Below are 15408 nucleotides of genomic sequence, written 5' to 3'. Positions count from 1 at the left end.
GGCTAGTGCTACTCTACTGGAAGGTGGTCATTATTGGCAAGGGCGCCTTATATTTGGCGTTCATTGATCTTAAGACCGCCTTTGACCTGGTTCCTCGTGATCGCCTGTGGCTGATTTTGGAGGAGTTGGGGATCCCCCCTTACATCCTGAACCTTCTCATCCGGATGCATACTAACAACTTTGCCCGCATCAGATGGGGAACTCAGGAACAAAAAACCGATAAAATCCCGGTCAATAGAGGGGTTTGCCAAGGCTGTGTGTTGGCACCTACGCTCTTCACACTTTTTGTGAATGGTGTAGTCTCTTACTTGCTCGAAATTGAAGCTGACGTCCCCACACTGGCGGGTGACAAAGTCCCCGCCCTTCTTTTTGCGGACGACACTCTTCTAATTTCAAAAACACCAGCAGGACTACAGAAGCTTTTAGATCGCTTCTTTTTGTTCTGTGAGCTGAGAGGCCTTGTCATCAACACCTCCAAAACTAAACTCCTTTACTTCAACCCTACTAGATCCTTCCGGTCCACCCTGACCCTAGATGGAAAACCATTTGAGCGTGTCAAGGAGTTTGATTACTTGGGGATCAGAGTCACTGATAGGCTCAAGTGGCAGCCCCATATTGACAAAATGGCACTCAACCATAGACGGGTAATAGGAAGCCTGGGAAAGGAATTCCGTTCCTCTATTACTAAACCTATCGCCCCAGCTTTGGATATCTACGCTGCAAAGGCGGTAGGCAGCGCCCTTTATGGCGCAGAATTATGGGGCTTCTGCTGCGTAGATACCCTAGTGACCAACGAAAACAAGTTTTTTAGAGACCTTCTATCACTCCCGAGGGGCACACCGACTGGTCCTCTATTGAGCGACCTTGGCAGGCGCTCTATTAGAGACCTAGTCACCCTCCGTCCTTTGTTACACTGGGCGCGGCTGTGGCGTACCCCTGAGCTCTCCAATTATGCTGACGGCCTCAGGGAGGTCATGAACTTACAAGGAGCTCACAAGATCGAGTGGTTGACAAACATTAAAAAGCTCTTGGTCGCAACAGGTCTCGCATTTGACCGGGTTCTGGGGACACCAATACCGAAGGATGCAATCAAAAGAGCATATTGGGCATGGGTTGATGCCCGGAACCATAGTGACCCCAACCATGGTAGGCTTACAGAGGCATTTCGTCAACACAAGCTCGTCCCTTTTTTAGAACCATATCTGGACTTCATTTCAAAGCCCAAAGACAGAACGCTTTTTATCCAGTTTAGGTTTGGGACTCTTCCCCTCCGCGAAAGCACTAGTAAGTGGAATCCCCCGCATAAGACCCTCCTGGATTGCCCAACCTGCCCGGGCGTTGCTGAAAACATTTCCCATTTTCTTTTTGTTTGCCCAGCTTATGCGTCCCCAAGAATGAAATGGCTTAGGCCCGTCTGCCTGCAGCTTGGGACAAGGGACTGTTTTACCGCCCTGAGAATCCTTACATCGACAACAAACACTACTACAATTTGCGGGGTGGCCAAATTTTTAGGATGGGCTTGGCTGATCAGGCAGAGGCTAGTTAGCTCCAGTTAATCTTTCTTTTACATCAAAGCTGCTAAGTTTAATTCATTTTTTAATTATTTATTGCGCATTAGGCATTCAGATCTTTTTTACGACATGTTTTTAAATGTATCTTTCTTATGTAATTGTGTTTTTATAGTATTGTGCTTTTATGACATTACATGTCGAAATAAAGCTTGATTGATTGATTGATATTTCGGGGATTCTGTCACTGGTATAGCACGAGTGCACAATGCCAGCAAGGTAAACACCTGGACTCCCCCCTCGAAGACAGCAGTGTGGTGGGGGCATCCAGGGTATCACTCAGATCTAGAGGGTCTGGGCCAGGTGCGCATTCTGTCTGGCGTTCTTTGAGGTGCTGCCAGGAGTATACGAGATGTCAGCGTGCAGTGCTCGCATTGCTATGCTCAATGTCACCACCATGCACTGTTCCAACACTACCATCCGGCCACCCGCATACTTGTGGACAGTTAATGTCCACATTGTTGGCCTGAGAAGGGCAGCACTCAGGCAAAGGAGGTGCCTCTCTCCAGGTGTGAATAAGGCCCTAATCATTTTAGTTAAGCCTGATGTACTCGCAATTTAGGGCTAACTCCTCAGTTTATGTGAGTAAGCGAAGTGTACAGAAAATAAACTCAGGCCTTTAAGTCGTTTTCTTTGATTATGACACAGGTTCTCTCCTCTGCCTCTACGTCTACTAAACTGGATTTACTGGATGAGAGCCTGGGGCTTGAGGAAATGCATCAGTAGCAGCCATGTTAAGAAGGTTTCGCTAAATGTGAACAGTACTATGGCCAGATACTTTGATTGGTCTTACTAAATATGGGAAGATTGCCACACAGTCTGCAGTGAGAATATGGACCAGCCCAGCCCCAGCGTGCCTTACTTCAAATTGACTCTTTGTTATGAACCTAATATGATCTGTATCTTCCAATTATGTGCCTTTTGTGATATGGACAGGATCTTACTTATTAGAGCGGTGTAGATAACTTTGGCCTTGATGTTTCTGTTGTGTGACCACCAAGAATGTTTAATTTCGGAAGGAGGAGGCACAGTGATAAGATACTACAATGAAGGATATGTAGCCAGCAGGAACATCTGACTGAATGTCATGCCTGGACTAAATTCACAGCTGCTGGTGAAGTTCTCAATGACTTAAGACACTGATGCTGCACTAATCCAGGAATGGGGCAGCGTGAACAAATGAACACAGTTTTGCGACCATAGTTAGTTTAAGGGATTACATGTATGTGTTATGTGGATCCAAGACAAGTGATTTCTTGGAAATAGCTGCCACGTTCCCAGCGCTTAATTTGAGCCGGTGGTTGCCACCAACAACCACTGGCACTCGTGTTTGGGCACCGGCACTTATTATTCGTCATTGAACATTTACCAACAACCGAAAGATGGAAAACCATCACAAGGGAGACAGCAGAAACCTGCACACATGAGATAAAGGGGCAGGGAGTGCCTGGGAGTGGATGGAAGATCCATCATCTTGATTCAAGACTATGCAGCCTTGTTATCCGGCATGCCGGCATTTAACCCCTTTGTGACGGAGCGGTTCCGTCATGCGCGTCGGTCGCGCTGTGCGCATGACGGAATCGCTCCGTCACGGCCCCGCCCGCGCAACGAACCTTCAGCACGGCGCGGTAATCCGCGCCGCACTGAAGGGGTTAAAAGCACCGTCTGCAGACGGGAGCGTTGGACATCGGCACTCACTCTTTTACAAATTTGAGCATTGGAATGTGGAGAGCTCCGTTGATGAAAATGGAGTGGCTCTAGCCTTGTAATGGCTGGTAGAAGCCTTCTGCTTCACAGTTCAATGTTTGTCTTTCTGTTTCTCCCTAGAACTGTCTACCCTTAGTGGGTGGAATGTTCTAATAGCCATATAGCCCTTCTGCCTCGGGCCATTCCAGTTGTTAAAGGCCCTCACCCTCATCATAGACCTTGGCCGAACTTGGGGTTAAGAGCCGATAAGAACCGGTATAGCCCTCTGCCGCTGGCTATATGCTATATTAAGCACTGCACATTCGACAGTGCAGGCATAATGGATTATGAAGGGCATCATGACGGACAGGTGTAGGACACTCAATATCAATTTTTTTACAGGTTACATTAAGGAAAGCTGCACCAAGTGCCCTGGATAGGACAGTGAACGGCTATGTGCAGTGCACTGGTGTGGCCCTATTACACTGCTGCATTGTAACAAATGGCCTTACAAATTGCCTTGTTATTAGGGGAAAGGAGATGTCAACATTGAAAAATATCCTTGTACATGGCACTGTATCTGTTTATTGGGAAATAATCTTGCCAATTTGTTCAAGTATGAGGGCATCATAATAATGATTCATGTGTTCAGGGAAGACTCAGAGGGATGTAGGGTCAGTGGCTCTTTACTGTGAGTCTGTTTGTGAACTTTTAGGGAGCTATTTATTCAGCAACTTTTACACTAATATTAAAGATATTAAGGGTAACAATGGTGGGCAAGTGGGAACAGTCCCACCATACTTGGTTCAATACGCTAGTATAGATCTCCGAATAAATCCTACTCCGGCGGGATCATTCATGTCCTTGTACTCTCAATGTGTTGTTCCTTGTTGGAGGATCCATGTGCAGGGCTCATGTTCATTTCCGCCAGGAAGCCACCGTGGCAGCTGGAGGTGACCGCACAGGTCTCCCCGGCAAGGCTTGCTGGTAGTCAATGGCCTGGCCTGCTCAGTAACGGCATCTCTAATGCTTTTTTTCTGCAGAGCGTGATAATGGTCGTCTTCAGTGAAGATAAAAACCGCGACGAACAGCTGAAATACTGGAAATATTGGCACTCGCGGCAGCACACAGCGAAGCAGAGAGTCCTCGACATAGGTAAGCCGCGTCTCAAGATCACGTTGATGGATGGATGGGACACCAAGAGGCTTTGGCACCCCATCAGTAGCAGGAAGATGAATGCGCGCGTGTAACGTTGTGGTTGCGGTGCATGGTCATGCCATGTGGAGACAGGAGGACTGGTGCTCAGGAGGCTTGAGAGCCGTTGAAAGCGTTGGCTTCAGATCTTGGTTCAGGATGAATGGAGTTGAGTACCTCTCAAGAGCCTGGTCGGGTCCGTATTTCAGGGAATGGATTAAAAAGGCCATGTTTATAGGGGCATTATTTGGATTTTGTGTTATTTTTGGACTTCAGTACCGCTCTAAGATTTAATGCGTTGCTTGAGTGTTGTTTTTCTAAATATACAATAGCACTGGAATTTGTAAAGCGTATCGGAAGGGTGCTCCTTCCAACTCTTACTTCACAGACAGTAGTAATCCATTACAGAAGAGAGGATGGAAAAAGGTGGAAGGGGCAGTGGAGGGGAAGAGAAGGAAGGAATAAAGGAAGAGAAGGCTACTTCCTGTTACTAATATATCAGATGAGTCAATTTTACGAACAAGTAAATATTCCATGGAGCACAAAATTAAGGACCTGGTCGCAAGTTGCTTGGTGCTGACTGGATTAAAATCTGCGTTCACTTAATTATTGTTACTATGCAGTAACACGCCACCACTACCATGTAATTATGAGTAGTTAAATCCCTTGGAGTGGGGAATAACTGTGTAGGCACTGAATGACCATATGGACTTCTGTATGGCATTCTTTATTCAATGGAGGTTAACGTACACAGAGGGCCGGTTTTAGGACAGTTCGGTCGCACTGGGCACTGACCTGTGGAGGGGGCACTGGCCACATGGGGGGGGGGGAGGGAGGAAGTTGTGTTTAGCAATAACATGTGATTGGAGAGATGAGGGGCACTTTTGCCGGTTGGTAGTGAGGGAATCATGGGATGTGGGGGCGCCAAAAATAAATATTGCACCAGGAGCCACCAGTGCTAAAGCCAGCCCTGCACACACATTTACCACCTGCTCTAAGCAAGTGGTAAGTGTGTGAGGACATGGTTTGAGGCTAGCGACGGGAAGAAGGAGACTGCAGGGGTAGGCAAGGGAAGAGGATCTTGTCAAGTGAGAGCACTGCATACTCCCCTCTTGTCAGAGATAAAGGTCGGATGGGACCTGGGGACAAGGCTTAGCAGCTGGTGCAGCAAAGCCTCGAGTTTTTATCAACCAGAATTTCTGGCTGGTGAAGTCGCGTCTGGGGTTCCAGTACTCAGAAAAAAGCAGGCGCAGGAGCACCAGGTCATTTGTGATTGGGCAGAGTGGAATGCCACTCTGGAATTCAGCCCTGCCCACTCTTAACCGGGCCCTAGGTAGAGTGTACTGCTATCCTTGATACTCTGACTCACACCAAATGTCTGCTTGGCCTAACATTCTGTATGCCTAATAAGGATTTTTAATCTTTTCACCATGCACCAAACTGTATTGTGTGGACCACTTTTGATAAAAAAAATCATGGTTTCATGGTACCGCTAGTCACGGTTGAGTAGTCGTGGCTGATAAAACAGGGTGCTATTGCAAATTTGGGCTAGACAAACAATTTTGTGGGTGTTTAACAATCCAGTTTTGAGAAAAATCATCGACATCCAAGAATTGCTTAGTTTTTCCCTGAACACTAGATAAATATGTTTCATATACATGGCAGAGCTACACAGCTTTTATCGAGGTAAGCAGTGCTTTTAACAACTTGGGTAGGCCCACAAAATGGCGGTTCCTGATCCTTCGTTAGTACTGCTGATTAAATGGCAGCAGACAGCAAGGGTGCGCGCACACCCGCGACACCGCCGCTGAGCAAATTCTGGTTCACAATAGTCTCCCCTCTTTGTCGCTTGCTGAGCTTTCCGGAACTCCTGCGTCTATTAGTTCGTCTTCTGGCACGTACCTAGTATGCTTAAAATATAAATATGATTTTGCTGCCTATGCTAATCATGGGCTTTCAGAGAAAAATCCATATTTTATTTTGATTAATTCAGTCAGCATACTTTAGGGACTCTACTGGAAGACAGTGTTACCCAGGAGACAATGCAATAATGCCTTTCAGTTCAAGTTCTTAAGTTTGGAACTGAATATGATTGCAATTAAGTTTAAATTATAAAACTAAGTTAGTATAACATCGACAAAGTGACCACCAATATTTATTACCGTATTTATAACAGACTGAATTATATAGGGATTTTGCAGGAAAGTTACAATTAAATGTGTATTTAGGATAGAAACAGGAAGTTTAATAGTACAACGTGAAGAGATGTAGGGCCAAATTTACTAACAAGTCACCCAACACAACGCAGCAAGACAACTTACTGCACTGCGTTGTGCGGTAGCCTAGCGCTAACACAGGCACCCTTGGGCCATGGCATAAGGGTGCCTGCTTAACACATAGAAAGAGGAAAAAACGAGGAGAAATTAAGATATTTCTCCTCGTAATGCCTCACCTGGGAAGGTGTAGCATTTTGACGCATTCTCGGGTTTCCCAGTGTTAGTAAATCTGGGAGTGCCCCCAAAAAAGTGGGTGGATGCGTGGAAACACTCACGCTCCACCCATGGAGCGCCTTCCCAGGGCAGAGTAACACAACGCAGTGACTCGCGCAGCCTTGCGTTACTCCAGGTTTACTAAATACGCAGAGCCAAACAAGGTGGTTGTGCGTGGCTTAGTAAAACTGACTGAAGCCCTTGCGTTGCCTTGTGCCATCTTTCATGATGAAATGGCAACGCAGTGGCTTTGTGAATCTGGGTCTGAGGCTTTCCCCACTGTAGCATATTGTATGTAAATGAAGTGATTAGAACTTCATGTGCCAACTGCAAAACTACAGAGGATGCAATTTTATGTAAAGGCGGCCTGACTTTGACCCAGTTATCGGACATTTTCCCCATAATCCTTAACAAGGGGGTCTACCAAATGGAGTAGATTCTGTGGCTAAGAGAAATGTGTTCCCCTCTGCGCGAATGTGCTCGACAGTAGCCATGATTCAGTGCACATGTTGTTCGGATGCTTGTTATTAAGAATGGTACAAAGGAAATATATTAGACCTACATTTTTAAAGCAGCATGTACATACTGTTAGTTATGCAGGTATTATTTGAGCCCAGCTGGTTAATATATAGACCATCTCTATAATATTTGCAATGCCTTTTAAAAAAATTCAAGATCATTTATCATTCTTTATGTGAATGACTAAGACAAGTTGTTTGATTGAGTTGAACTATTGTTTAAAATGTTTTAATTAATTGTTTTTCATTGTATGTACTCTCAATGGGCCCCTCACACCCCAGGGCCATGGTGCCACAGCACATGCTGCTGCACTATTGGTAGCAGTGCCCATGCAGACCGTGATGGTTAGAACAAAAATCGGTATTATGCGTGTGTGCAAATGTATTAGACAGGATAAATTAACCCAATTTGCTTTGCTGGGACTGGTGGTTCATGTGTCTTCTATAGCCATCAGTGTTTCAGCTCAAGGCCACAGGTTCGAAACCTCACGGCTCCACTCAACCTATCACCCTTCTGAGGAGGAGTTGGGTACCAATAACACTTGTTATATGGCACCAGAATGCCCCTACAGGTTAACGTGTGCTCTATAAGTATGTTATATGTAGCCTTACACATACATGACTGCGCACAAGATGGTTCCTTTGAGGTCACGGACCCTCTTTAGCTTGATATAACTAGATATTATTTTATCTACATATTAAAATACTATTTTAAGAATATTTGTGAAAAACTTGCTGTGTTAGCGTACGAGTTGTCATACTTTTCTACAGTTTTACTAAGTTCAGCAGTTTATTTGAAAAGCCGTGTACAAGCAGCACCATTTCGCATTATATTTTGGCCTGTCCCTCAGAAAAAAAGGCTATTGGTGCTGAATGTATTTTCAAATATTAGCTCAGATTTAGTTTGACAGTTAACAAGATTGTAAAGAGCTGCCCAGAAATTTTTAAAGCTGCAGGCCATGTGAGCTGAGAAATCCGAGAGCCACACCCAGAAGGTGTGTGCTCGTTTTCATACTGTCTGAAGGTTGTTTTCTTTGATCGCCTGCTCTGACCCAGTCTCGTTGTCATTCCGCTGGATTTAACCGGAGCGCTTTTTGTACACACCCATGCAGTGTTTGACAACCTTTCTTTTAAAAAAAAAAAAAAAAAAAGTGTTTTGCACTGTGCTATTTCGGAGGCTTCGTCGCCATTTCACATATATTTATCCTGGTTGCTGTATCACGCATTAACACTGAAGTGTTTTTTTCTGGCATATTTTTAGGTCTTGCGCCTAGCGATGCAGTGCATAGCAGTGCTCGCGCAGCGAGAATCCTTTTGTCCGGGGTTTTAAAACGGAGCCTGGAATCGCACACGCTTGTGCTTTTCCTTTTGTGGCCCGCTATTGGCCTTCGCGTGCGTGTTTTGATTAAAAACAGCACGCGATAGGCCAAAGGCGGGCGCATTGCTCCGCCCACGGCCTTTTGGTGTCTATTACGCGCACCGGCCGTCATGTGGTTTCAATTATCGTGCCCAGACACGGGCGTGATAATTGAAACCTCATGCCTCGCTGTGGCGCGCACGCGCACCACTCGCGGGCTTCTTTTATTTGGGATCCATTTCACAAAGAGGCAACTAAATGAAAGAAGGAAAGAAAGGTGGGCTGCTCGTTCCTATTTGTTCTGTCCTCCTTTTATGTTTCCTAATCATACTTTTCCTGTCGCGCCTTGTTGCCTGTACATTTTACATTCGCTTTATTTTTCGAACTTTCTTGTCTTTCTCTTCCCAGTGTTCATTTTTTTCTTTTTCCCTTTTTCATATTATACTGTTTTTTTATACCTTTGCTGCAGAGAGTGTCCAGACAGTGTGTTATGGCAGCTGGGCATTATTCATGCTGGCTATGGGAAGGCCACAGGTTTCCAAGTTTGCTGCAGAGCTGAGGGCAGCAGCTCGCGTGTTGTGCAGTAGAGCTGAGTATGCAGTTTTACAGTAGGCCCCTGTTTGTTGAATGCCATAGTGGGTGCATCCTGCAATTGTACTGCATTGCACGGTGTATACACAGCGTGGCAACGTGTTAGAAGGCCACAATGTGCGTGTGTGCGATCTGCCCACGGTGCACTGGTTGTGCACTTTTACAGTACGGCTCATGGTGTTCACTCACAGTAGTGCGTGCACAGGTTGTGCGGTGGCATTCGGGCATGGCACAGCTTTCGCAGGAGCGTCTATAGAAGCTGCAAATGTTACAGCGGACGCATGCTGCGCCACATATATATATATATATTTGTGTGCGTGTATTTATGCATGTGTGTATAGAGATATACACATATACGTACAAAGTCAGGATTCAACCAGCAATGTTTAAATGTGACTTTGTATATATGTGTGCATATACACGCATACAACGTCAGATCTAAACATTATAAGCAAGCAACGTTGCTGTGCAGTGTAAGGGAGTTGGGACAGTTCATGTTTGTGGCATGGTGCAGCGTCTGTTTTATTTTTATGTTGCCTACTGACACATATGGCAGCTGTGGTGGTGGGGACAGGACAAACAGAATTGGGGCTGCCCCACTCCGGAGACGCAAGTACGCAATGTAGTAGTCTCCCTCCACCGCCGTGTACTCCACCCCATTTCCATGCAGCTCGTGTGCTGTGCAGTAGAGATGAGGACGTGCACTTTTACAGCAGGGCACAGATTGGTGAATGCCACAGTGGGTGCGTCCTGCAGTTGTACTGCAGGGCACGGCGTATACACAGCATGGCAAAGTGTTAGCAGGCTACAATGTGCGTGTTTGCGATCTGCCCACGGTGCACTGGTTGTGCACCTTTACAGAACGGCTCATGCTCCTCACTCACTGTACTGCACAGGTTGACACCTGTTGTGAGCGCCTCCACCAGCCCCTGTGGTGGACAGAGACGACCCTTCCCCTTTAAACTCGTCCCACGGAGCATGTTTTGCTCTTCCATGACTTTCAAGGCATCCTCTGCGCACTATTTTTGTATAGTGTTGTGCGCTTTGCTCCGGTGTTACTGTGAAAATACTGTTCAGAGGGCCTTGCAGTTGCTACCTCCTGCTTTAGAGTGCACCCTCTGCCCCCCTGCCTTACAGTGCACCTCCTGCTTTAGAGTGCCCTTCTGCCTTAGAGTGCAACCTATGTTTGTTCCCCTGCCTTACATTGCAACCTATGTCTGTTCCCCTGCCTTAGAGTGCACCCCCTGCCTTAGAGTGCACCCTCTATAACCTGCTTCAGAGTGCCCCTTCTGCCTTAGAGTGCAACCTATGTCTGATCCCCTGCCTTGGAGTGCAACCTATGTCTGATCCCCTGCCTTAGAGTGCAACCTATGTCTGTTCCCCTGCCTTAGAGTGCATCCTATGTCTGCCCCCTGCCTTAGAGTGCACCCACTGCCCCTTGCCTTAGAGTGCACTCTCTGCCCCTTGCCTTAGAGTGCACCCTCTGCCCCCCTGCCTTACAGTGCACCCTCTGCCTCAGAGTGCACCCTCTGCACTCCGCCTTAGAGTGCACCCTCTGCCCCCCACCTTAGAGTGCACCCCCTGCCTTAGAGTTCACCCTGCTTCAGAGTGCCCCTTCGCAATTAGAGTGCAACCTATGTCTGTTCCTCTGCCTTAGAGTGCGCCCTATGTCTGCCCCCTGCCTTAGAGTGCACCCCCTGCCTTACAGTGCACTCTCTGCCCCTTGCCTTAGAGTACACCCTCTTCCCATCTGCCTTACAGTGCACCCTATGCCTCAGAGTGCACCCTCTGCCCTCCGCCTTAGAGTGCACCCTCTGCCCCCACCTTAGAGTGCACCCTCTGCCCCCACCTTAGAGTGCACCCTCTGCCCCCCACCTTAGAGTGCACCCCCTGCCTTAGAGTGCACCTGCTTCAGAGTGCTCCTTCTGCCTTAGAGTGCAACCTATGTCTGTTCCCCTGCCTTAGAGTGCATCCTATGTCTGCCCCCTGCCTTAGAGTGCACCCTCTGCCCCCGCCTTACAGTGCACTCTCTGCCCCTTGCCTTAGAGTACACCCTCTGCCCATTTGCCTTACAGTGCACCCTCTGCCTCAGGGTGCACCCTCTGCCCTCCGCCTTAGAGTGCACCCTCTGCCCCCCACCTTAGAGTGCACCCTCTGCCCCTTGCCTTAGAGTGCACCCCCTGCCTTAGAGTGCACCCTCTGCCCTTTGCCTTAGAGTGCACCCTCTGCCCTCCTGCCTTAGAGTGCACCCCCTGTCTTAGAGTGCACCCTCTGCCCCCTGCCTTAGAGAGCACCCCTGCCCTCCGTCTTGTGGCCTACCCTACCACCTCATGGCCCCTTGCCATTCTCTCCCGTTCTCTCTTCAAATCCCTCCAGCCCCTGCAGCCTCTTCCCCCCCGCCCCAGGCTGTTCCATGGCCGCTTGCTGTCTTCTCAAACCCCCCCCCCCTGCCTACTGTTTCCTGCAGCCTCTCTCCCCCTCGTGACCCCTTGTTTTTGTCTCTCTTTCTTTCTTCAAGTCCCCCCTGCCTGCTCTTCTGATTGTCTCCTGCAGTGGTGTAATTGCATATATGTCAAATTAGCACTCCACTGCAAACTAAAAATATAATTAAACAAGCATTGGCATAGCCAATAGGTCTTGCCTTTGGGACCTTCTAAGGGTTTAGCCATGCAACAGTTGCATAAGTAAATACTTATAAGGTCCCAAAAGCGAGACCTATTGGCTATGCCAAGCGGCCGTGCGGCCGCGAAAGTGAAAGTAATCGCGGTAAAGTGCGGCGCACGCACCCGCGCACATGCACTGTAGCTCTAGGCTGGCCTGGTAGCACTTTTTGGAGCCCTGTCAATAAGTCTCGCCAGACCAGCGCATGCGCTGGGTAGGGCGAGACCTAAAAAGTGTCATTTACAATGCCAAAAGCACCAATTTTTAATAACGCGAGACCTATATTGCATTGCAAATGCTTGTTTGTGTTATGCCTTTGGTTACTGTGCGCACTCTCCTGCTGTACAACGAAAGAGTGGAATGCCCTAAAAGCGAGCGTATTATTTGCTCTGTGACACTTTAACAGGCTGGGACAGGCAGGCAAAGGGGCGCGGGGAATTCAGAAGATGGAAGGCCTTGATAACTTTTGAGAGTGCTTGAAGTTCATTGAGGCTGTGCTGTTTGAAGATTCCTTCCGGTAATGGGCCTCACAGCAGTACTGCCCCGTAGACGCATGAAGGGAGGCTTGGGGCAGTTAGCCTCGGCCAGGGACTGAAAGAGGGCAGTTAATGACAGTGGAGAAATGCAGTTGAGGAAAAACAATACATTTATGATGGAATGAGTCGACCGAGCGGTGCACAAAAAAACGGAGAAGCTTTTATTTGACCTTTAGAAAATTCCAGATCTCCTTCTTTCGCTTTTGGGCAACTTTCCACAAACACGGTATTTTTCCTCTGTCTTTTCCTGTCTGTGTCCTAAAATCTGAAATTCCACCCTCCTGCCACCCACACCAGCCTACCCTCACTATTCCCCTGCCGTCTCTCATCCCTTTCCTCTGGATTTCATGTATTGTTTCACCTTTCCAGAAGTTATTCCATTCGAATGCACGAGGGAGGATTTTGTTTACATTTGCAGAATGCACTCAATTTCATACTGTTTGTCGCATTAAATGATCTGCTCCGTGTATTCTGTACTGGGCAGGATTTAATGCGATAAGCAGCAGCTGTGCTCACAATGCATATTAAGCATTAATTAGCATTTTCGAATGCCTTTGTTTAGATGAGTTGGCACATTAAAGCCAGACCTCTTGTCTTTGCCAATGCTTTTCTCACTCAGCTCGCTGTATAGGGCTTATGGTCACTCCACATATTATGTGAACCCGATTGTAAATACTGTTTGAATTTTCTTTTCTTATGAATTTGCCCCACATTTGAACTCTTGATGTTTTATCATTTTGCTTTTGCGCTTTTATGCCTTTGATTACAATCTTCTATGTAAAACACTCCAGGCCCGAATTATATGTCGGCGACAGAGTATGCTATCCGCCAACATAATGGTCCGCCCAGCAAATTTAGATGCGGGCGACTTTTTGTTTAAGCACTGCAGAGATTATTCTATCTCCGCTGTTATTAAACCCCTCTGATGGCCCTGCGGAGTAAGGACCGTCAGAGGCAGACCTAGAATTTCACCCATTTAAGTTAGATGGGTGGAATCAGAGGTTAGTTTCCACTGCTTGTCACCACCAGGAAAACCCTGGCGGTAAGGAGCAGTGAAAACTTCCATGGCAAGGGGGGCATTTTTCTTTTTTTTTTTCTAAAAGAAAATCATGTCATGGGATTTTCTTTTTGAAAATAAAAAAGAAAACAGTTTGTCATGTTGACGGAGCACTGCACCAAACTGCAAAAAGCACTGAAAGCACTGCACCAAACTGCACTAAGCGCTGACAGAAATCGTCGTGACGGCGGTTCCTGGCAATGGTAATGACCGTCTGCTTGGCCGTCACGTCTAAATCTGGTGGATTATACCTCTACTAGTGCAACAGTGTAATTTACTCCATGGTCCTGGAGGATAAACGGGCCATCCGCCAATTGACAAATCTGGCCCTCTGTCACCTTTGGGCCTTGTATGCGGTATATAAAACTTAATAAATAAAAATAAATAAATACTCTGGATTCTATTAAGCCTGAGCCTGATTTTAATTACGCCAGAGTCATTTACGTTATTTCGGGAATTTCAAATTTTGCTTGTTACATGAAATTTCTGAAATGACACCATTAAGCCACATTGAATAATACTGCCCTGTTAGTAGCAAAGTTACACAAATGCATCCTTATGTCAAAAATTGACACAAAGATACATTTTGCGCTAAATTATAGCACTGAATGACACATTTTGCATTTTGCTTAATAATGCATAATTTTACAATAGCAAATTACTTGCATTTTCCACTCCCCTAATTGTTAAGTATTTTGCTATATCACTGTCAATCGGAAGAAATGAACAATTGACGATAGTGCTTTCCCACCTGATTATTCAGAGCAAGTCTGCTTAAACATTTGAGTCTTGAAAATGTTTTCATCTTTAAATTATCTTCTTGTTTCTTTGCTCTCAGCCTCTGGCAGTTCCCAGAGAGGGCAGCCTGTGTCTCAGGACTTGCTTTGTCGAGTTATTTGTGGATATCAACATTCTTCTGGGTTTCAGTGCTCTTGTTTGTTTTGTATTCTGCCCTAAGCAGTGGCCAGTCAGCTTCTTTTAAGGCAGTTACCATCCACACTGTGCTGGATGGTTGAATGTTTTGTAAATAATTTATAGCAAGTCTATAAAAGAGAGCATTGAAATAGTCACGTCTCAATCAATCAATCTATCAGGGGGTTTATAAAGCGCGCTACTCACCCGTGAAGGTCTCAAGGCGCTGTGTGAGCGCAGTCTGAGCATCACTCTGGTTCGATTAGTTGGACATGTTGTTAGCTGCATTTGTGTTGTGCACTTTCTGCCTCACACTGCTGTTAGCCTTCCATGTGTTTCTGAGGTTTCCCCAGAATCCGTAATCTAAGTCGTCCTTTGATGATATGTTTAGTGTTGTGGTCTGATTGGTCCCTAGGTTGCATGGCCATGTCTTATTCAGTGAGCTGAGGGTGTATCATTTGGTGTTCGAGAGCTGTGGCAGGAGCGTTTCACGGATTGCTGATGCATATTTTACCCGATGCTAGGCAGTTAGTACAGAACAAGCATTGTCAAAGCCAATTGGTCTCACCTTTGCGACTCACTGGCTTTGCCATTGGTTTTAGCCGTGCTGTTCAGCATTCCTAATGCTGTGCAGCATGGCTTAAATAAAAAAGAGAGAAAAAGCCTATGATACTGTCGGCTGTGTCACTTTGTAGGCAAGTGCACCAAGCAAGCGACGTTCTACCAAATAATGTAAGCGCTTTTGTTTCTTTTTGTTTACCTATCTTGAGTTGATCAGAACTAAAAAGAGAAAAAAGTGGCACAAGCTCGTGGGGAAAGCAACACGGGTAGGGGAAAGC

General features: G+C 46.5%; 1 protein-coding gene across 1 annotated transcript in view; it reads left to right on the top strand.

Annotated features, from left to right (window-relative positions):
• GRHL2 (grainyhead like transcription factor 2) overlaps positions 1 to 15408 on the top strand; it is a 481294-nt gene that overhangs the window by 261345 nt on the left and 204541 nt on the right. The window contains exon 7 of the mRNA XM_085605159.1: positions 4298 to 4409. Coding sequence (XP_085461285.1) covers positions 4298 to 4409 — 112 coding nt within the window. The remainder of the gene's footprint in view (positions 1 to 4297; positions 4410 to 15408) is intronic.

This window comes from Triturus cristatus, chromosome 5_1, assembly GCF_964204655.1.
Source record: "Triturus cristatus chromosome 5_1, aTriCri1.1, whole genome shotgun sequence".
NCBI classification, from domain to species: domain Eukaryota; kingdom Metazoa; phylum Chordata; class Amphibia; order Caudata; family Salamandridae; genus Triturus; species Triturus cristatus.
The sequence above is the reverse complement of the archived record's forward strand: the minus strand, read 5'-3'. Positions and strand labels throughout refer to the sequence as shown.